The 23,672-nt window shown below is 38.5% G+C and overlaps 1 protein-coding gene and 1 long non-coding RNA gene across 8 annotated transcripts in view; one reads left to right on the top strand and one right to left on the bottom strand.

Annotated features, from left to right (window-relative positions):
• Window positions 1-23,672, bottom strand: part of Rasal2 (RAS protein activator like 2) — a 268,302-nt gene that overhangs the window by 24,937 nt on the left and 219,693 nt on the right. For 6 of the 7 annotated variants that reach the window (XM_021170069.3, XM_085842391.1, XM_021169981.3 and 3 more), the window contains 7 exons: window positions 19,328-19,481; window positions 17,853-17,951; window positions 15,896-16,450; window positions 14,377-14,521; window positions 4,640-4,784; window positions 3,731-3,967; window positions 1,184-1,385 (listed from right to left, as the gene is read on the bottom strand). In XM_021170069.3, coding sequence (XP_021025728.1) covers window positions 1,184-1,385; window positions 3,731-3,967; window positions 4,640-4,784; window positions 14,377-14,521; window positions 15,896-16,450; window positions 17,853-17,951; window positions 19,328-19,481 — 1,537 coding nt within the window. Of the gene's footprint in view, window positions 1-1,183; window positions 1,386-3,730; window positions 3,968-4,639; window positions 4,785-14,376; window positions 14,522-15,895; window positions 16,451-17,852; window positions 17,952-19,327; window positions 19,482-21,096; window positions 21,377-23,672 lie in introns of those variants that run through there. The other variant, XM_085842400.1, reaches the window with a different exon arrangement.
• LOC147006177 (uncharacterized) overlaps window positions 21,511-23,672 on the top strand; it is a 143,909-nt gene continuing 141,747 nt past the window's right edge. The window contains exon 1 of the long non-coding RNA XR_015048041.1: window positions 21,511-21,635. This is a non-coding gene — a long non-coding RNA (uncharacterized LOC147006177). The remainder of the gene's footprint in view (window positions 21,636-23,672) is intronic.

Below are 23,672 nucleotides of genomic sequence, written 5' to 3' on the forward strand. Positions count from 1 at the left end.
GTATTCTTATGGAATTTATTGTATGCATTTATTGCTAGCATTCAAACCTAGCTCTGTGCATGCCAGGCAGGCGCTCTAACAGTTAGCTACACACTCCAGTCAACTAACAGACTCTTCTACTCTGTTAGACTAGATATGAATGTCATCTAAAAAATGCCTTTACTTGGTCAACAGTGCTAAGATTCATAAAGAAGAATTTACTTTCTACATAACTTCAACTTAATATCTACTTAGCATTTCTCAAAGTGAAGATGTAAGATGTAGTTCTTGAGAATATGGAATGGTTTATGGTTTTATAAACATTTTAAGTACCAGTGGACATACTTCCATCTACATGTTTATTCTAGAAAGTGAAATTTACTAAGAAGTTTATTACTCAACATTATATATAACATTTTATAATTGAGAAAAATTTAAGAAAACAAGTAAGTCCTTATCACAGAAAAATCACACCGATTACTGAACCATTTCCTACTACAGAATGAAGAAAATGGTTGGTATACTTTACATTCAGTTATTAAAATAATAAAAGTTCATTTATCATTAAAAATAAATTATTTTTGTATTCTTAATTCACATTGGTAGATAAAGAAAACATCCACACTTTTAGATGCTATATGGCTTTTAGTGCTAAAAATTATATCCAAGTCTGACATACACAGTAGAAAAACAACTTCTCCATGGTGAGGCTAGCTTCAATATGATGAACATTATTTTACAAACTTGTACTTTTAAAAAAGATCTTGTCCTTATAAATTACTAGATGAAGTTTCTCCCACACAGATAAAGATATTCACTCTAGTATTTGGTAATAGTTTCTAGGCAAGTTTTCAGATATGTATATATGTATATACATATATATACACTGCCAGGGTAAATATGTGTATATATGTTTCAGATATGTATATACATGCACATATCTGAAAACTTTCTTTCTATACTTAACCCTGTAAATTTATAGAAATATTTCATTAGCTCAGATAACTAAGCATATATTAGTAATACCATGGCTCTCTAGGAATTTTGGGTGTACATTACTCACTTAATCATTTACTTTTGATGTCTAAAGTAAGGAAGATGGCTTGGCCAGCAGAAAGGCTGTGTGCTATCACAGATGACTGCTAGAATCTGGACACTGAGGTTCAGTGTCTCCCATTTCCCACTACCCTCCCTCCTACTTTACCTTATCAAGTTGGGAAACTACTTCCCATAGTAAGGAATGCAAAACTGACAGCTCTCTGCCCAGATCAATGTAGCCATCGAAGCCTGGGGTGTTTGAGATGGTGTCAGGATTAGAGATCTCCAAAAGGAACCGCTTCATTCCACCCCATTCGTGTTCTAAAAAGTCATTCATGAACGCCATGTACTCCTCTTTGTTACCAAACCTGAGTTAGGTGAGAAGATAGGAAAGAACACACATCAAGGAAAGACGTTAATATTTTGAGTGGACTTACAAATACGTATTATTTCTTTTTATTTGTGATGAGGATTTTGTTACTTTAAGTGGTAAATGCTACAATATTCTTTTTTAGTATTACTTTAATTTATGTTGAAAAATCTCAAGAGTAGAAACAAAATGCCTTTTTTTTTTTGGTCTTCAAAATTCTTATATAATACAGGCCCTAGTTATCTAGGGGCTGCCTATCAAGATGACTGTCAATTTAACTAATTTCAGTTTCCCAATATATTCCATAGTAGTCTCTTCTTTTTAGCCATGGCTCATATTGAAGGCCTCCAAGTGATGCCTGAAACTGCAGGCATCATGGAATTCTGTTTTGCCCTATACATGCACTCATTAAAAACAAACAAAACCAAACAAAACCCAGAAAAACCAACCTTAAAACGACTTTATAATTTTTCTTTAGCACATCCAAACTGCCAGCATAATTATTTTGCTCTTGGGGAGCTATTACTAAGTAATAAAAGGTTATTTGAACATAAGTATTATGATACTTCATTAGTTAACATAAAAACTAGGAGCCTAGTAGTAACAGGTAGGTGGCACATACTTCATGGATATATAGAATAAATGGATGATTGATATTCTGGGTTGAACTGAGCTAGACTTCATGAAATGTTTGCTCCTCAGAACGGTGTGTTTCTAGAATGTCCCATTTAATATTTTTGGACCAGACTTGATCATGAATAATTAAAACCATGGGCTGCAATTTTTGCACAAGGGGAGATTGTATGGGAGTGGGCTTTTTCTTTTCTTTTCTTTAAAGATTTATTTATTATATATAAGTACACTGTAGCTGTCTTCAGACACACCAGAAAAGGGCGTTAGATCTCATTACAGATGGTTGTGAGCCACCATGTGGTTACTGGGAATTGAACTCAGTTCCTCTGGAAGAGCAGTCAGTGCTTTTAACTGCTGAGCCATCTCTCCAGCCCCCGGGAGTGGTTTTTTTTCTAAGTCTCTGTGCATGCTCTTTATTTCATCAGAGAAGAAATTTCTGTCCTTCTAGATTTTTATCTATCCTAGTTTATATAAAACCTGTTCCAATATAACCTAAAAATAACTTTATAAGAAATAGCTCAAATATGGGCAAATCTTTCTGTCTTGACCTAGCTATGAGGTTCATAAAATTCAAACAGTGAATGAAAAAATAGTCTATTAGAGGGCTGGAGAGATGGTTCAGAAATTAAGAGCACTAGCTGCTCTCCTAGAGGACCAAGGTTCCATTCCCAGCGTATACACAGTGGTTAACAATGCTCTCTTACTCCAGTCCTAGAAGATCCAATGCCTTCTTCTGGACTCTGCAGGCACCAGACATTCATGTGGTACACAAACATACATGCAAGCAAAACACCCATACATATAAAAATAAATAAAAAATTAAAAACTACAAAATAATTTATTTGAAGACAATCTGCTTTGCTGACAGTTTTTCTTCCACATACTGTTGGTAGAAGCTTGTGTGTCTGATATATACCTGTAATCAAATTTATAATGTGTGAACTCTTTCCTGGTTCTTTTTTTTTTTTTGTCTATTCCTTTTCCCTTTATTCCCTCCCTCACCCCACCCCCTCCTTCCTTCCTATTTTTAGAGATAGTCTCATGGCCTTAGACTAACAGAGACACACTTGTTTCTACCTCCTGAGTAGAGGGATTGAAGGTGTGAGCCACTGTTATTGGTTTTCTAAGCCTATAGAAAAGTTGAAAGAATAACAAACACCCATATGCTTTTCATCTATATCAACCAACTGTTACCTTTTGGGGAGGGGGTAGATTTGTTTTCAATCTCTACAGATATGTATACTTTTTTTTTTATTATATAGAACCATTTTAAACTAAATTATAGATACTACCTCTAACTTATGATATTAATTAAATTTCAAGTGTTGACTCTTTTGACAACACTTGTACATATGATATAAACATATTACTAGCCTTTTTCCAATACTCTCACACTTGTGTTATTTTTTCACATTGCTAAAATGATAGTTTATGTATCATTTGAATTCTATATTTTAATTAGTATTTTAATCTAGTTATATCAGCATTTTCACATTATTAGATATTTTAATATAAATTACTTTAAATGTTATAAATACTTCAATAAATGTTTGTACGAGAGCTTAATATTTGTTTCCCTTTTAAAAATTTTATTGACAATGCAATAAAAATCTAGTAAGCGTAGGTATGTAGCTCCCTAGCCTCATCCAAATGCTCGTGCATTATTTGAAACCAGGTGTTTTAAAGGGTTAGGGTAGTAGTTGCCCTTACTTGGCAAAGTTGGCCAGGTTCTGAATGACCTTGGCAATAAGAGTTAGTGTCCGAGATGTGCGGTCATCAGGATACTCCTGCATCAGGTTGAAAAGACTGGGAGACATAATGGCTGGGCAAAGAAAACGGAGAAACAATGAGGCACTGATGAGCCGCTCACTGATGTCTTGCTTGCCTCGGTTCAGGCACTGCTGCTTCCATGATGCAAACACTTCTTTCAACTCACGCGGGAAGACACTACAGAAAAGGGAAAACATACACACACAAAAAAACCCCCAAACCTCTAAATATAAAAGTGTCATGACCCATGAAAGATAAGTGACCCCACTTTAACCCAGGACTCCACTGACCTAGAGCTGAGCTAGGAGGACCCATTAGACACCTAGGGATGGGGATCAGCCTGAGTCATGGCTGACGAGATGTGGGAAATTCACAGAAGGCCAGATGGCAATTTGAAATTGAAAAGTTACAAAACTCTGGATTAGTACAAATTTAGTTTAGCTAAGTGGAAAAATGGCGTAAGGGTCCTGACTATCTGGTTCAACACAGCTCACCATAACATCCTTAAAGGCTGATATGGAAAATCTTCCCAAAGTCACCACTTGCTTGTGGTAGAAAAAAGATCAATATTTATGAATACATCTGTTCCATACTAGCTAAGAATTTAAAAAATCAAAGCCGCCCCAAACCAAATAAAACAACCCTGCCCACATTTCCAAACTCTACTTGTAGGTATTAGGAAGTAGACTGCTGACAGGTGGGAAGTTGGATTCAGAAGTCCTGCCTACAGTGAAGGGTGACATTTAAACAGCACTAAGGAAGGGGAATCATGCAATTTTCTTCAAGTCCTTTCCTTGTGTGGACTTTCATTTAGAAAAAGCAGGTTCTATGGCGAGGATGCAAGCTCACCAGTATGAGTTGATGATCTTGCAGAAAGCCAGCTCACAGCACATTTTCAGGTTGCTCTGATGGTCCATCAGTTCACTAGATGAACACTTGCTGGGATCCACCTCACAGTTCTCATCTGATTCATACAAGGCTTTGATGAACTCCCCTGATCAAAGAGAAAAGGTGACAAGTACTATAGCAATACTCTACCTTCCTAACTAGAATACGAAATGACTGACACTCTGGAGTTTTCTTTCCTCAGAGCTGGCATGGAGAGACCATGAAGCATCACTGCTTTAGAACCCAACAGCTACCTCCACCCACGCACTATGTTTACTCTCTTTATCCTGCAAGCAGAACACAACCGATCACCAGCATCATCATTAGTTATAAAAATAGCGACAATTTGATTTAAAAATATAGCATCTCTTATTGGAAACTCAGAACATATTTAATTGTCATGAGCTTGTAACAGATCTCCCCCTTAGTGGTATAAGTAATATCATCATTCCAGATAAAAAACTCAAGCGAAGCTTGGTTAAACTATGTATGTTTCTTCAGTATCTTCTAATAGTCAATGTTTTGCTCTTTTTATTGTTGTTGGTTGTTGTTGTTGTTGTTTGCTTGTTTGTTTTTGCGAGACAGGATTTCTCTGTGTAGCCCTGGCTGTCCTGGAACTTTGTAGACCAGATTGGCCTCAAACTCAGAAATCCGCCTGCCTCTGCCTCCCAAGTGCAGGTGTGCGCCACCACTGCCTGGCACTGTTTTATACTCTTTTGTGCATATTTATTCACATGCATATCTCACTGGTAGGACAAATGTTTAAATATTAGGAAGCAAGTTTTAATCATGTTCAAAACTACCCCCTTAAATAATTCTCAAAAAGGAGTGTAAGAACTTAGTGTTTTATAAGAGATGGAAGTACATAGTTCTGTTTTCTTACAGGTCTCTCTTCATTAAAGAGAAGTAGGCCTTTTAAAGATCCTTGGTGAGGTTCAAGAAAGTTACTTCTTGAGTTCAAAAGGGTTCCTGAGCTGAGGCTCAGGTTCATCATAACAGGGGTTTGTAGGAGAGCAATAATTTCTACAAAATAGAGTAGCAAAAGTAAAATGAAATACGTTTTCTGTCAACATGATTATTATTGAGGTAAAGAAAAACTAAAAGCCGTCATGGAGGATGGAGAGTGCTGTTTAGAAGACGTACTCTTAGAGAACAGGAAACTAAGTGGCGTGCGCAGACACACACACACACACACACGAATGAGGCAGGAGGAAATGAATATGAACATGCACTATAGTATCAAGAGAGATCTAAGGTCAAGCCCTGGATCCCTTACTTAACTGACTAAGGGGCCTTGAAAGGTCACTTAACTAGTCTGAGCCTTGTAGACTTGTGATAAGGAACACCACCCCCAATGTAGTGTTTTTGGCACTTAGTTGGGCTCCATATAGAAAGCACTATTAGGTACAAAATATGCTACTTTAAGATAGTTTTTAATAATGCAAAAACCGCTAAACTGGTAATGTTTAGAAAATGTTAACAATTCTTATAAGATTATATTCATTCCATGTTTCTACACAATCTGTTTCATTTAAAGGTACATAAATGTAAACTTAAAACTATTAGCTTCAAATATTTTGGTAACAATTGGTCAAACTGGAAATCTAATATTCTGTTAAGGGTGTTCATTTGTGTCACAAGTAGGGAAATACTAATAATATATAAATACTATTTTTCTTTCATTCTTCAAGTAAATAGCCCAATAAATTACTCAGGGTCCAGGCACAAACTGTTTGTAGTACCAGCACTATAGGGCCTCAAAAGATGAGATACCTTAAAAATATTATTAAAATTCAGAAAATTGTTCTCCTTTTTGCAATTATAACTTATATCTGATAACATGTAGTATGCTCAAAGATGGATCTTTTTAAAAATAGGTTTGCATCTAAAAAGGTACTTGAAAATTGAGTTTGTTGCTTTGCATCTGAAAATAATAAAAGGTACAAGGTGGCAATTACTGAATTTAAATATTTAGCTAGTACGTATCCAGATTGTTTTATCAGATTTTCTTCTTTGAATTGTAAAAAAAGTTAATTTATTCATCTGTAATTACATGAATATAAGCACATGGAGGCCACAGAGTGTCAGATTCCTGGAGCCTGGAGATATGGGTGTTTGTGGATTCCTTGCTATTATGTGGGTGCTGTTATACAACTGCAGTCCTCATGATTATGTAGCAAGCAAGCTCACTTAAATGCTTAGCCATCTCTCCAACCCCTTCTTTGAAAACACTTTTTAAATTAAAAAAAAATTAGTTTTATGTGTATATATCTGTATGTATATGTGTATGTACTGCCCAAGTGCCTGGTGTCAGGGGAGATCAGAAGGTGACATCAGATTCACTGCCATTGGATTTGTGAATGGTTGTGAGCCCCCATGTGGGCGCTGGGGACCCATTGTGGGCTCTCTGCAAGAACAATAAGCACTCAACCCCTGAGCCATCACTCCAACCCGCCCCTTCCCCCCTTTTGGGAAAGATCTCATATACAGCAGACTGACTACAAACTCGTTAAGCAGTCTTTACCTTGAAACTGCCTTTACCTTGAAACTGATAGAAATACAAACATGTACCACCATGCTCAGCTCTATTATGTGTTTTCAATGCAAATCACCACATTGTTACTATCATCAACATTTCATGTGTAGCTGTGAGTCAACAGGGGTTGACTTATTACTGCTGAAAGGCATTTGCCTCTAACACCAGCATGGAAATTACACCTTCTGAGAGATTTATTTTTCGCAGATGGCATTTCTTCTGTGTCACAAGACACCAAAAAGTTGAGTTTTTCTCAGGAGAGAGTATGCTTTAAGACCAAGACAGCCTACAAAGCAATGATACTATACATTATGACAGGGAACTTTCTTTGAGGATGGGTAGATATTAAATTACCAATGAACAACAATCCCCAGGCCTGATTGGCAGTTTCTAAAATCAAAAAGTTCAAGGAGTTTAGAAATAGCACCTCTTTTTTGCTTAACGTGTATGACATACAACAAAACTTCATTAAGAAGCTGACAATCCAATCTCAGTATGGAGACTCTCATGAGTTGTTTTCATGCTCTTGAAAGCTGCAACCATTTTCTTTAACCTAGCTCATGTTGTTAGGTTACAGAATATTAGGAGAGATCTTTGGACGGTTGACTGAATTGTTCCCCATGCTCAATGAACTAATTTTCATGCCTTGGTAAGCTCATTAGATATTAATTATTTATTATTATATCAAAGGACTTGGTATTCATTTATCACTTTGGACATCCAATTCAGAAATCCCTTTAAGCAAAATAGATCTTATAATATCAATATTCTCACCTTCACCTTCACAGGATAGAGAATACTGTTAGAGATACTTCATTGTTACCTTTTATTGGATAACATAAATCATTAAAGCAAACCATGACACATAATTGATAGTTATAGTAAGCACCTATGTAAATGAGATTAATAGCATCTTTTCTAATATAGTGAAAAATCAACTGTTTTTCCTCATAATCACTATTAGATCTGATAACACAACAATTGAGTAGATTTCAAGATAACAGAAGTGAAAAAACAAACCTCCTGTTCAGATTAGGAATTGTTCCTACAGCAGGTGTGCTCCATGACCTGACAGTCAGCCATTACTTTTTACCACTTATGATTCCTTCCTTTTTAAAATTTTTTTCATTTTTCAAGACAGGGTTTCTCTGTGTAGTCCTGGCTGTCCTGGAACTGGCTCTGTAGACTTGTTTGGCCTCAAACACACAGATCCACCTGCCTCTGCCTCCCAAGTGCTGGGACTAAAGGCATGTGCTACCACTGTCTGGCTTCCTTCTGCTTGATTCAAAGATCTGAAGCACCACAAGTAATATTTAACTTGAGAAACAATTTAACAACTACTTTTTCTTACCATTTAAATTTTTTGTCAAAGGTGGTCCTGAGCTAGCAGAATGGCTCCATGGGCAAAGGGGACTTGCTACAATGCTTGATGGACTTTAGCTGGATCCCTGGCACCCACAAGGTGGAAGGAGAGAATCAACTACAAGTTGTGTTTGCTCTTTCTCTGTCTCTGCTTCTTTCTCACACACACATACACACAAATGTAAATAAGTAATAATATAAGAATAGAAAAAGTAGTCTTGGGGACTAAATCTAGGGCATCATGAATACTAAAAAATGTACTACCACTGAGCTGTACCTTTAGCTTCTCCGAATCTCCTTGCTCCCAACATCTACTTATGATTTTTAAGGACTCTTATTTTTACTGGACTCAGAAGTGGAAGATCTCAGCGAGGACAGCCCACATCTCTTGGCAATCTGCTCCGGGAGTTTTTCTTTGGCTTCTTTCATTTTCTGGGCCCAAGGTTTAGCACATTCTGCACCCTCCTCCTCATTCATCTTAGTGTGCTGTTTCTTCAGAGCACTTGTATTGCAGGACACGTGGAGCGACAAGATGCTGACTCTTGGGGGCTTTAGAACGGGGTCCTTACCTTCTCTGTGTAAGGGCTTCCTGACAGCATGCTGCTGGACATCATCTTCTTTAGAGAAACTGGAAAGTTTGCAGAGTCTGCTAGTTCCCCTATGCAAATATCCCTCTTTCCTTTTTTTTTTTTTTTTAAACAATAACCAGGCTAAGAACGCTCAGCTTATTATCCATATGCAGACATGCTCTTCCAGAATGCCTCTTAACTCACCAGCCAACGCACTCTGATGTGCATGGAAATATGCTGCTTTGTTAGGGAAACCTTGTTCCTACCACTGACTTGGATCACATAACCCTTCTACTCTTCACCCAGAGCATCAGCTGGAACATCCGCATCCATGTGCTTCTCACAGTGCACTTCAATGAGTTTCTGACATATTCAACTTCATCCTGATATAGCTGACCGTGTAGGAGGCACCCAGAAAAAGATCCCTTCCCTAACTTCCTATCTTTTCTATCAGTGCCCAGGGCTGTATTTTCCTGGTTTTCTCTTTTTGAATTTTCTCTCTGACCATTTTTCTTGATTCCTCTTTGTCCTTTTATACTCTCAGCAGACATGAATCATGAGGTGTGTTTGGGCTCTTTCCTTTTGGTTTGATAATTTCTTAGCTTTATTTAACATTTCTAGATGAGTTAGTCCACGAGTCCTCACACCCTGAGTGTAGATGTGTGTTCTCACTTGCTTTCCCACTGAAATACACCCAAAACTCCTACATATAAGGTAAACATTTAATTCCCTCCTTTTCAAGTTTCCTACTTCCATGATTTCTGCTATGAATCTAATCAAGGGGCTGGAGAGATGTATAAGCTGTTAAGCGTATGCACTGCCCTTGCAGAGGACTTGAGTTTGCTTCCCAACATTTACATCTTGCAGGCTATAACTGCATATCAAGCTCTCGCTCTCTTGTTCTTCCCACCCCCGTGTGTGTGTGTGTGTGTGTGTGTGTGTGTGCACACGCACCTGTGCACATGCCCACAAGTGCTATGCCACATGTATGAAAGACAGAACAACTTGTGGGAGTTGATTCACTGTTTCTATGATATAGGTCCTGGGAACTAAATTTGGGTCCGCAGCATTGGTGACAAGAGCCTTTACTCACTGAGATATCTCAATGTTTTATTTTCATACCCCTTTGCCTGAAAAGTTTACTGCATCCTCGAATTTTCCTTCACTTCTATGCTTTTTATTTCATGTTTCATTCTTTTTTCTTTAATGCTAATTCCTAATTGTCCTTACAAATTCTCTGCAAAAACACAGGATTTCTCTTTTGGTTAAACAAACAACCTTCTCATTTCCTTATGTTATAAACTCCCTATGAACAAAAAATTCCTATAATCATTCAGCATACCTTTATTACTACCCATTGTTGATGGTTACATGTAACTGATAAGCACTAGAAATATAACTAATATGAATTAAAATGTGGGATGAATATAAAATATACACATTTCAGAGTATGGAAAATAAATACATCATTAACAATCCCCATATTCCTTCCAGTCAGCACCAGCTCCAGGCCATCTTGGGTGCAAACTCGGTGGAAGGTCCCATGGTCCCCAGAGGAGTCTCCACCCCGCCAGGCGCCCTAGCATGCCCAGGATCTTAGGATCACTGGTAAATGGAATACAACATCTGTTCCAACACAACTGGTAGTGCCTGGGGCCATCAGGAACAGGGACACAGGAGCCCCATCTGACCAGTGGCTCCGGTTCCTTCTGGTTGGCGCTGGTCTACCTTGGTTTTGAACACAGCGGACAGCCCCACAGTCCCTAGAGGAGGTAGCACTTCCAGGCGTCCACCCTACCTATTCAATAAAGTACTTGAAGTCCTAGCCAGAGAAATCAGACAACAAAAGGAGATCAAAGGGAAAGGAAAAAGTCAAAATATCACTATTTGCAGATGATATGATAGTATATATAAGTGATCCCAAAAATTCCACCAGAGAATTCCTAAACCTGATAAACAACTTTAGTGAAGTAGCTGGATATAAAATTAACTCAAATCAGTGGCCTTTCTCTACACAAAGGATAAACAGGCTGAGAAAAAAATTGGGAAACAACAACCTTCTCAATAGTCACAAATAATATAAAATATCTTGGTGTGACTCTAAGGAAGTAAAAGATCTGTATGATAAGACTTCAAGTCTCTGAAGAAAGAAATCAAAGAAGATCTCAGAAGATGGAAAGATCTCCCATGCTCATGGCTTGGCAGGATTAATATAGTCAAAGTGGCTATCTTGCTGAAAGCAATGTACAGATTCAATAAAATCCCCATCAAAATTCCAACTCAATTCTTCACAGAGTTAGAAAGGGCAATTTGCAAATTCATCTGGAATAACAAACAACCTAGGATAGTAAAAACTATTCTCAACAATAGAAAAACCTCTGGTGGAATCACCATGCCTGACCTCAAGCTACAGAGCAATTGTGAAAAAAGCTGCATGGTACTGGTACAGTGACAAGACAGGTAGACCAATGGAGCAGAATTGAAGTCCCAGAAATGAACCCACATACCTATGGTCACTTGATCTTTGACAAAGGAGCTAAAACCATCCAGTGGAAAGAAGACAGCATATTCAACAAATGGTGCTGGCTCAACTGGCAGTTAGCATGTAGAAGAATGCAAATTGATCTATTCTTATCTCCTTGTACAAAGCTCAAGTCTAAATGGATCAAGGAACTCCACATAAAACCAGAGAAACTGAAACTTATAGAGGAGAAAGTGGGGAAGAGCTTTGAAGATATAGGCACAGGGGAAAGATTCCTGAACAGAACACCAATGGCTTGTGCTGTAAGGTCGAGAATCGACAAATGGGACCTCATAAAATTGCAAAGCTTCTGTAAGGCAAAGAACACTGTCAATAAGAGCAAAAGACAACCAACAGATTGGGAAAAGATCTTCACCAATTCTAAATCAGATAGGGGGGCGAATATTCAATATAAATAAAGCACTCCAGAAAACCCAACAACCCTATTAAAAAATGGGGTACAGAGCTAAACAAAGAATTCTCAACTGAGAAATACTGAATGGCTGAGAAACACCTGAAAAAATGAAAAACATCCTTAATCATCAGGGAAATGCAAATCAGAACAACCCTGAGATTCCACCTCACACCAGTCAGAATGGATAAGAACAAAAACTCAGGTGACAGCAAATGCTAGCAGGATATGGAGAAAGAGGAACACTCCTCCATTGCTGGTGGGACTGCAAGCTGGTACAACCACTCTGGAAATCAGTTTGGCGGTTCCTCAGAAAATTGGACATAGTTCTATTGGAAGGCCCAGCAATACCACTCCTGGGCATATACCCAGAAGATGCTCCAACATGTAATAAGGACACATGCTCCACTATGTTCATAGCAGCCTTATTTATAATAGCCAGAAGCTGGAAAGAACCCAGATGTCCCTCAACAGAGGAATGGATACAGAAAATGTGGTACATTTACCCAATGGAGTACTGTGCAGCTATTAAAAACAATGAATTTATGAAATTCTTATGCAAATGGATGTATCTGGAGGATATCATCCTAAGTGAGGTAACTCAATCACAAAAGAACACACATGATATGCACTCACTGATAAGTGGATATTAGCCCAGAAGCTCAGATTCCTTCTTAAAAGGGGTAACAAAATACCCATGGAAGGAGTTACAAAGGTCAGAGAAGTGACTGAAGGAATGACCATCCAGAGACTGTCCCACTTGGGGATCCATCCCATAAACAACCACCAAATCCAGACACTATGGCAGATGCCAACAAGAGCTTGCTGACAGGAGCCTGATATAGCTGTCTCCTGAGAGGCTCTACCAGTGCCTGGCAAATACAGAAGTGGATGCTCATAATCATCCATTGAACGGAGCACAGGATCCCCAATGAAGGAACTAGAGAAAATACCCAAGGAGCTGAAGGGGTTTGCAGCCCCATAGGAGGAACATCAATATGAACTAACCAGTACCCCCAGAGCTCCTTGGGACTAAACCACCAATCAAAGAAAACACATGGTGGGACTTGTGGCTCTAGCTGTATATGTAGCAGAGGCTGGCCTAGTCGGACATCAATGGGAGGAGAGGCCCTTGGTCCTGTAAAGGTTCTATGCCCCAGTATAGGGGTATGCCAGGGCCAGGAATGGGAGTGGGTGGGTTAGGGAGGGGCGGGGGGGAGGGAGAGGGGATTTTCAGAGGGGAAACTAGGAAAGGGGATAACATTTGAAATGTAAATAAAGAAAATATCTAATAAAAAAAAAGAAAAAAGAAATAAAATAAAAAACCAATCCCCACATTGATTAGCTGTTAATATTTGAAATATATTGTGTTCAGTAAAATTTGCCATAATTTCATTGGTTTCTCTTGTTTTTTACACTTACTTAAAACTTTAAAGTTACTTAATACACACATAATATTACACACATGTGGCTACTATTATGTTTATACTGTACAGTGCTGTAGTACATTTTGTGTAAAGCACTAGGAGTATGGAGATATAGGAAAAGGTCGATCATGGTGGCTCATGTCTATAATCCTAGCACTGGGAGGCTCAGTCAGGAGGACTGTAATGAAAACAAGGCCAGCTCAGGCTATGACAGACCAGCAAGCTGGGGCTATGACAGACCAGCAGTCCATCTCTAAACCAGCATTTTCTTCAAGGAACTCACACCAATTTATTATTCCATACCTTATAATGTTATTTGTTACTTTATCAGCAATGACTTCATTTCATAACCTCATCTAGATCTTTCAGTAAGTGGCTTACTCATCAACCAGAAATGATTGAACAAAAATTAGTTACTAGTTAAAGCCCTTAAAGCAGAAGTATATAGAACTGTAGGAACTATCAGCATTTCTCAATTTCTCATGAGAGCTTTGTATGCATGATAATAAATGGTATGCTAATCCTTCTAAGATTGAGGTAATATAGCATACTATAATATGAAGACCCAATAATTTTAGGAGAAATAGAACATCACTAGAATAGTTCTAGTGATGAAATCTATCAATAATATTACATATCCTAGGACCAGAAATGCAAAGCTTTTGGGATGGTGTATATACCAATGGATTTTCTACTTTGACTCATGTGACAATGAATGTGCTGGGAAGGACAGTTTACAGTTGAAACCTCAATCACTCAAGTCAAATGAACTAAATACATGCAGAGTCTGGGGTTAATCTGTTTGTCCTAGGAGGTAAAACAAAAAAGTTAGAACTGAAAGATAAAGAAGATACATATCTTCCTTCCATACCGAGTGCGTCATGAAGGTACTGTTGTCCCACCAACTTGAGGTATTCCTCAATGGATTTAGTGGCAATGGTGTTTTCTCTGAAGATCAAGACATCGTGCTCTCCACAACGATCTACCTCTGACATCACCAAGTCAGTCAGAAAATCCTGGAAGAATAATGTTCAGTCAGAAAGAAAGCAACTGAGTTAAGCAACAAACATTAGAAAAGACTATGGAAATAGCAGATATCCTGGGAACACTGCTTTAAAACTAAGTCACCAAATTCCATGGAAAGAGAACAGGCAGACAGAACAAAAAGCTTATGTAATGCCAGCTCTCAATTTATATTCTGAATTCCTTCAGAGATTTTCTAATGCACTTTTGAAAAAATTACTGAATGCATCTCCAAGTTCTCTTCCCCTGCCCTGCCCTCACAATACCTAATGCTATCCTCTCGGCTCTGGTTCTTCTGTCCTCTGGTCCACACAGCCTTCTCTACACACAACTTTTCCTATTCACCACAAGAAACCTTTGCAAATGCTGTTCTCAGTTCTGCTCTCCTCCCACCTTCACCTCTATGATACCATAAAATGAATTTCTGGAACCCTTTAGATCTCAGCTCACACAGTGTTTCCTCCTGGACCAGGATTACCCCAGCACCTCACCTGCCCGCTCCCCCCTCCACACTTCCATAGAACTGTTTATCGTTTTCCTCAGTGTACTTTTCACTATAGCCACAGATTTACTCTTCGATTACTTAGTATCGTCCTTCAGAGAACTGAGAGCTCCAGGAGGTCAAAGAGAGTGTTTGTTTTTGTCCAACACACACAGTGAGACACACGCCAGCACCTAACAGTTACCGGAACTTGCTGGGTGTTACTGTATCTTCCCAGTTTTCATTTCCATTTCCTTGGAAAGATTACTACGAAACAGCTGCCAAGTAACTGTACAACACCCCTTGACATTTTCATTTCAGATCTAGATTTTAATTCCATGAAGATTTACACTTTGTACATTTCTTGCATATCTCCTTCTATGCCACTGGGATACAGTTAGAAGTTAATCTTAAAATACACTGAGAAAGTACTCCAGAAAGATTAAAGACTCCAGAAAAACTTTAGCTAGGCATGATGTTGCACACCTGTATCATACCTTTAATTCTGGGATTTGGGAGGCTGAGGCAGGAAGATCACAAGTTTGGGGCTAGAATGGGTAACATGGTTAGAAAACAAGAACAAAAACAACAATATCACCAGAATTTGAATATGTTGTGGGGTTATTATAGCAACTGCATCCATGTTACCTACCTCATGGAAATAAACCAGAAACAAGTGTTTGCTAGTTCTCCCATTTCATTTAAGTTAAAAAATCTCAAGCTCTTACAGATCTGCAAACAGGCTTTCTTAACTCATCCTTAATTCCCTTTTCTTTTTCTGAAAAGTTTTTCGACTGGACTTTCACAGTATCTTAGTGTCCACAGCTTCATTTTCTTTGTACATGGTAAGGAAGGACTTTAAGGTAACGTACCCCTTTTGACTTACCTTGGCTCTGCCAGTACTTTGAAGAATGTGTACTAAGGCACAAGCCAACTCCTCTTTATTCCTCACACTAATTACTGGCTCAAGAACAGAACACAGCATGGTGTAGTTGCTGGTGATGAATTCTGCAAACTCTTTGTATTGCTCCATAGGCAGGATGGTGATAGTTTGGAAACGTGACTTAATCCGAATAGAAGGTCCTCCTGTCTTTCCTTTGTTGGGTGTGGGTGTACTCACTGGGTACCACTTTTCTACAAACTGGCGACCAGTCACACTGGCAGTGGGGATATTGACTAGCCCTACATAATTATTCTTGTCCTTTTTTTTCTTTTTTTCCACATCCTTATAAATATGAACCGTGATGCTATGAAGAGGTGGAAGGCTATAGAATTCAAAATGTTCACCCCAAAAAATATTGTCTGCTTTGGTCTTGCTGGTTGTACGAGCAAAGAGGGTATCATCAAGGCACAGTTCGCAGAAATATTTTTTTTTAGGGGCAAGGTCCTTGGCTTCAATGATCCATAAACGGAGAACATTTTCAGCTCGTCTACAATTGTCCTAAAAAGACAACAAAATTGAATTTAAAGCTGACATATCAGAAAGAAAATGCTTTCTTCTTAAAGTAATGCTGATTATTAATGGTCTTCTACTAAGAGCAGTCAATAAATAAGAATCGCCATCTTATTGTTTAGGACCATAGTGCTCTGAAGATGAGTCTTGTACTAGTAAGATGGCTCATTAGCTGCATATGCTGCCAAGCTTGACCTCAGGACACACACACGGTGGAAGGAAAAGAAGCAACTACAAACTGACTTCTGACTTCCCTATACACACTGTGCTCACTCTCATTCATATTCTCTCTCTCTCTCTCTCTCTCTCTCTCTCTCTCTCTCTCTCTCTCTCTCTCTCTCTCTCTCCCTCCCTCCCTCCCTCCCTCCCTCCCTCTGTACATACACAAATATATATAACCAGAAATACTTTAAAAAGAATCACGCGAACCAAATATTCTCTGTTTTACTTGGGTTAAAGAATGCCAGCAGGTAATAGTAAGTTTTCTACAGGCAGCTACGTGGAGCTGGCCTAATGTCTAGGGATTAACAAAAAAGAAGTCGCTAACAACCCTGCCCCCTCTGGCAGAGCCCGCCACGTAGCTCTGTGAATCTTTCTATTCACATTGGTAAAATGAAAAGAATATCATTTCCAGTAAGATTACTTTCAGTGAAAAATGTCATAACATGCATATAGTTTCTTAAAACTGCCAAGCTCTAAGCCAGATGTGGTAGCACTAGCCTATAATCCCAGCAAGGCTGGGAAAAAATAGCTGCAAGTGTAAGATCAGTCTTGGTTACACACTAAGACCTTGTCTCAACAACAAAAAGTTACAAAGATTTATAAAATCAAGATATTACTACATTTGTCTCTTATCAACTTGCTGCTCACAAAGTGATGCATTAAAAAGACTTTTATTGAATTGGTTCTGACAATTTCATACATGTATAATGTACATTTTTAATTCCTTCCCACCCTCATTACTCCCCTCCTTACAAATTCCTCTGCTACACATTCATTTCACCCCCACTTTCTGAGACCCACTGAGTTTAATCAAGAAACTATGCATGGCCATGTGTTTAAAACCATCCACTTGAGCCCGCTGGGCTCCTGTGCTGGGTATACAACTGAAGCCTGTGATGGCTCTCCCCTAAATCTATACGCAGCCAACACTTCAGCAGGGAGGGGGAGGGTCCCTTGAGCCTCTTCTCATCCATGACTGACTAATGACAAGACAGACCCAGTTTTGTGTGGGTTGCTGAACATTGGCTGTGTATTTCTTAATCTTTCTTCAGTCTTCCTGCATTTATATTCTGTCTGCTCTCTCTTCTGAGATGATCTATACGTCTTAGAGGGGGTGTTATAAATGTCCTGTTTGTGACACATTTCTGTCACTCAAAGCCACCGTTACCTTATTTGGCTGAACTGTCCTTCGAAGGTTTTCCATCCACTTATCTCTCTCTGAGGCGGAGTTACAGCTAAAGCATTTACTTCCACTTAAGTAGGTGACCTTCAACACAAAGATTAGAGATGTTGATGTAAGACTGGGTATGGGTGTGATTTATCTTCTAATTTCTATTTTGTTTTTAAAGAATTAAGGACATGTCTGGAACTCAAATCTTACCATGTAAAACTAAAACAGTTGTTTTAGCTTTGTCATATCCTTACTTAAAATGTAATCTCTAAGTAGCATGCACACGTCTGAGCTGTGAGAACAATGATCATTCACAGTTTAGCTTGCCTAGGTTAAGAAAAATACAACACTAAAAACATTTAAGGACACATCTAAAATTACTTGTAAATGAATATGTTCATTTGAGCTAATACAAATTTACTAAAAGGGCTGAAGAGATGGCTCAGCGTTTAAGAGAACTGACTGCTCTTCTGGAGGTCCTAAGTTCAAATCCCAGCAACCACACGGTGGCTCACAACCATCTGTAATGAGATCTGATGCACTCACTCTTCTGAGGTATGTGAAGACAGCTACAGTGTACTTATATATAATAAATAAATAAATCTTTAAAAAATTAACTAAAAAGTGAAAATGTTTGTAAAATCATTTGATGTCTTCTGATTATTTCAGTATAATGCTACAAAAGGCTATAAAGGAAGTTGAAAGGCATCAGTACAACTGAATCACTCTCTGGAAGCCACTTCTCCTCCTGGAGGCAACCAACCCACTGACTTCCAGTCATTTATAACACTGGACATATACGCTATGGCCACAGTGAAGCCTACTGAACTGAGCTCCACAGATAAAAAGTTCAAGAGATTTTCAATAATGATTATTATAACAACAACTTTATTCTTATTAATTATAAAAGCACATATAAATGACCTGCTAAAACTGCTGTAGTCTGTCACTCTCAGTTCATTAATACAATGAATCAGATCAGACCGTGCGCAGCGTCTGAAATGGCAGTTCCTCGATTCAGAAGATTAGTGAAGACCTGAAATGAGGCTATTGGTCTAAGAACATGCAGGAGATCACAAAAACAAACAAAGTATGGACCTCGGTCAAGAATTGCTCATGTTATAGTTATAAAATTGTGATTTTGGTGGATTTTCTCAAAATTCCCTTAAAATTAAGGATTAAATACCAGTACATGACATCAATACTAAAGATTAGCATATTAGTTGGAGAAGCTATTGTTCATCTTGTAACCTATTCTGAGAATGTACTAAGTGCTCAAGTTTTTGAAAGCAAAGGCATGAGAATTATGAATAACTTCAATTACAAATATAATTCTATTAACAGATTTTTAACTGTTCCCTTATAAGAAAAAAAATTTAGTAACTGAAAACCAGTTAAGATAGTCAAATCAGAAACACTGAAACTGCTAAATTATTACCCTTCTTCCTATGTTTTTTTCTCCCCTGTTTTACCTCGAAGCAGAAGTCCTGTCCGAGGATGCTACTGTGCAGTGGTTTCACTGAGACTGGCTCTCCTCTACCTAGATCCAGACACTCCACTGCACTGCATGGGCTCAGCAGGGACTCATGGGAACGCGACTCTTTCAGTTTAGGCAGACCTCGAGACCTAAAAGGACAGGATACTTAAGGCAGTATTACATGAAGGTCTAATAAAAGGAGACTAAGAAAAATGCTCGAATGTAGAAGGGAGAAAACTAAGGAGGAACACATAAATATTCTATGATATTAAGAGTATTAGCAATTACATCCATAAACTGAACACATACATGAACACATCTTCAACAAAGCAAAAAAACATAACTTTACAAGTCTCAAATGACCCCTACATTCCTGTACAGATGTTATTTTTATTTTTCCTTCTGTCCCCGACAGCAGCTGAAGCCTCAGCTTGCTTCTTTGTGTGCTGGCATGTCCCACCCTCACTCCACACATACAGCAAGAGAAAGCAAGCAGTAGTAGTCAGAGCGACAGCAAGAAAGACAAACTTTTCAGCCCAAGAATGTCTTTCAAACAGCCTGATTTTCATCTTAATATGGAATTCTCTTCTGGTAAACTTTGACTTCTATACATGCCTTATAGAATAAATATCAATAAAAAACAGAATGCCTTGAAGAAACTTCTTATATAGTTAAGAAAAAGAAGACGTTAAAGTCAGCAGAAGGCAGGCATCTTGGCTGACTCTTTTCCTGGCTGTTTAAAAGAGAAAGGTAGTCAGTTAGGTATTCTAGCTCTTGTCACTACAGCAGCTAGTGCTTCACTGCGTTCTTACTGTAAACTATAAAAATTAGTGGAACCAACTATGATAGAAAACAATTTTCATAAATTCAGAAATGTATGGCCATGCAGTTTTAGTCAATAAATGTACTTATTAATTGAAACAACTGTATGCTTCACATACAAGGTCTTAGTAATAGGTCTAGAAAGAAATATCTGTGTAAAAGACATTTGTTTTGGTAAAATATTTTAAGCAGTTTTTTCCATTTACTAGGAGCAAGGGTAATACTGAAGGGAGCCAGAAGAGTCTACATTATTGAACAATAGGATAGTGGAAACTCACACTAAGGTCACTACCTTCTGTCTCCACCCTGCTTAGTCAAGCTCAGTAAATAAGAAACATCTTAAGCAGTAAGGATACTTTAGCCTGTTGTTACAACAAAAACAAAACAACAAATAATGATCACCACCTAGTTTGGGCTGGAGAATATTGTGTTCTGACAGCAATTTTTTAAAGTAAAAAAGGCAACATAGTATTTCCCACTAATAATGCAAAGTATGTTCAAAAAGGGACAAAAGCCACCAAATATAGTGTATACAAAATATGACAAAGCAACAGTTGTATTCATTTCCCTTTCTTCTAGATAAGAAAACATGTTTGAAGTTATGTGGGGAAAAATACAATACAATACAATTATAAATAAATACTTTTTTTTAACCTTAGTCAAACTTATACTGCAGCCTTTCTGAATGTGCTGAATCAGACGCCAGATTGAAGTAACAGAACATCACAATCTTTGTTAAACTAACAGAAAACAATGCTAGCTACCCTTCTCAGGAGCTGCTGGAGGAGACCACTGCAGCTCAGGCATGGTCAGATCGCCGGGAAAGGCCAAGGTATATTTAAAGTAGAAAGAGTTATGACAAAGTTTCTTTTATTTTTTTATAATCTCCAAAAATTAAAATATCAATTAATTTTATTTAAAACAAAATAAATGTCTACCTACATGAAGCAACTGTGCAGCCACTTGGCAGTGCAGCCCCAAACCATAGCGGTGCCACATGTCCCGGTATGTAGCAAGTCACCTCCTGGACTATATCTCAGAAAATTCTGTTTAGAAGACAGGAACCAACTGAGTATGATTTCCCTGATGCCTTCAGTTAATGATGCTGCATAAAAAGCCTTTCAGGTGTTACTCAAATCTTCAACAGACGCAGGACAGAAACACAAACAACAGAACAAGTCTTCTCTATCCAAGGCCTGAAGTGCAGGTGATGTCCCTGTATTCCTCCAGGCTGCATCTAGCCCCTCAGGTAACACAAACAAGGTTCCAGGGCTCTAGGCTGGGCCTGTTGCCATGGTGCTACACCTTTAAGGAGATTAGAGCTGGAAGGCAGCAGGGAGAAGCTGCAGCTGGCAGGGCTAAGGGAGCATGCTCTGCAAACAGGCTCTGCTAAGGTGACTGCTTTCTAATAGCAGGGAAGGAGCAGGGAGGGCTCATTCCCATTAAATTCTCAAAGGCTGGTAACAAAGGCAGCTCTGGAGGTAGGGAATGATCTCTTATTAAAGACTACTAACAGATCTAGGATGCTTTAGCTTGTTTCATGTGATTGCTAGCTACCCTCCTACTAGATATTCACTATATCCCTGTTTGCAAGTACAATCTCTCACACCTGGTATTTCCTTTGCAGTGCTCACCCTCTTTGCATGGTTTATCTGGTTTAAAGTTATTTTCTAACTCTAGAATAGGTTAAATTAGATTTTTTTTTCAATGTTCTTCCAGTTGAGCCCAACTTCTAATATCTGCTAAAAAAACTCATTCTAATCAAGCCATCTGGAAGTATAATTTAAAATGCTACTGAAATTTCAAAATTCAATATATAGTTCAGAATCTTCTATAGTTCAAAATGTGGTTATGCACATACATGAATCGATAGGCAAAGTCTAATATGTCCAACCTTACTACTGAATAAATAAGCAGGCTCTTCCTCTATTGAGAAGACAGTGTCTCTGAGAAGTAATTCCCATAGAAGCACGATTACAGTAAACAGAAGATCAAACAGCCTGGGGATGTCTCAGGGCAAGAGTGGGGAAGGAGGCATTATTTCAATATGGCATTAGAAACCCCAGGTCACCTCTAATCTTGTTTACCTCTTCCTGTGTCTTCACATGAATTGATTTTCCACAGATCTTCTAATTATTGAGTTTTAGAGCCTGGTGCCACCAGTTTACTCTTCTAATGGAACAGAATGGGGATTTATTGGGAGAATAATGAGTTTAAAACAACTTTTTCAAGGCGAGCCTTGACAAGGGTCTTCATCAAGAAACCTGACTTGGCCATGAAAGTAGATAACGTGCATTCCTTGACTGCTGGCCAGATTCTTTTCCTGACTTTGTTCTCCTTTGCCCTGTACCATTAGTATAAGCATCGAGAGGAATATAATCCAGGGTTCCAATGTTACTGTTCCTTAGTTTAACGGGGAAACAGCTTCCTAGAGGTTGACTGCACATTGAATTAACAAACATCACAGTCTACATTTAGTCAGTTTATGAACTGTGAGGGTAGGGTTAGCATGGGTTAAAAATCTAATTGTTGATGAAGATTACCTGCTGACTTATTGAGGCTATAAACTATGAGGCAAGGGAGGCTGTTACCACAGTAAATGCCTGTTATATAACTTCATTACTTAAAAATCAGTCTTGGAGAACTGAATGGCTGGGGGATGGGGAACCATCACACACAAACCAGTGGACGCACTGGTGCAGAAGGAAAGCGTAAAAGAACCCTGATTAGTGCAATCTGAAATAAACACAGCTGGACTTTCTCAGCTTACCCATCCGAATTTTTAAAGTCACATTTCCCCGACAGCTCCAATAATGCTTGGTTGGCTAGCTCAATCTGCCACATATTTACAGATTCAGTTCCAAATTTAGGAATTGGGAAACTTTTAATTAAAAATGCTTATTGCTACACAAAATCCTGGACTCAGTGCAGGTGAGTTTCTGCTTGGTTGGCAGTTATGATTCTGAACTGTGTCAGTGAATTCTTGAAGAAACACTGAGTACTGCAGGACACTCCTGTCTTAACCAGTATGCATTTTAAGGCACTCACTCTGAAAATGTCCCAAAGAGTAATTAACAAACCTGGGTATCTCAACACTTTTAACACATTTTAAAACTGAGATTTCACAGTAAGAAATGATTTTTTTTTCCAGTTCCCTGGATTTTACTGATCAGATATATTGTGAACATTTCCAAGTGATTCTATCTGCTGAAAAACATCTAATTTGCTTGAATCTTGGCTTTCCATCGCAGGCTTTATATAGCACTCACTAACTAGTGTTCTCTTATGCACTCAACATATACCTGAGAGTGCATAAGAGATGCACGGGCCTGCTTGCTGTAGGTGAAACCAGCCCTTGCTGCTCATGCTACTGATTTTTTATGTTAGCCACACATAGCTACTTATGGAAGCACATTACATAATACAGACTTTCCTTCTCTCTGCTCTCAAGTGTCCAGACAGGATGGTCTGATGAGCCTAGATGCTAGGGACAAAGCAGGGTATCTATAGACTGAGTC

The sequence above is a fragment of the Mus caroli genome, unplaced genomic scaffold (assembly GCF_978045245.1).
Source record: "Mus caroli unplaced genomic scaffold, Mus_caroli_1 scaffold_1, whole genome shotgun sequence".
Classification (NCBI taxonomy): domain Eukaryota; kingdom Metazoa; phylum Chordata; class Mammalia; order Rodentia; family Muridae; genus Mus; species Mus caroli.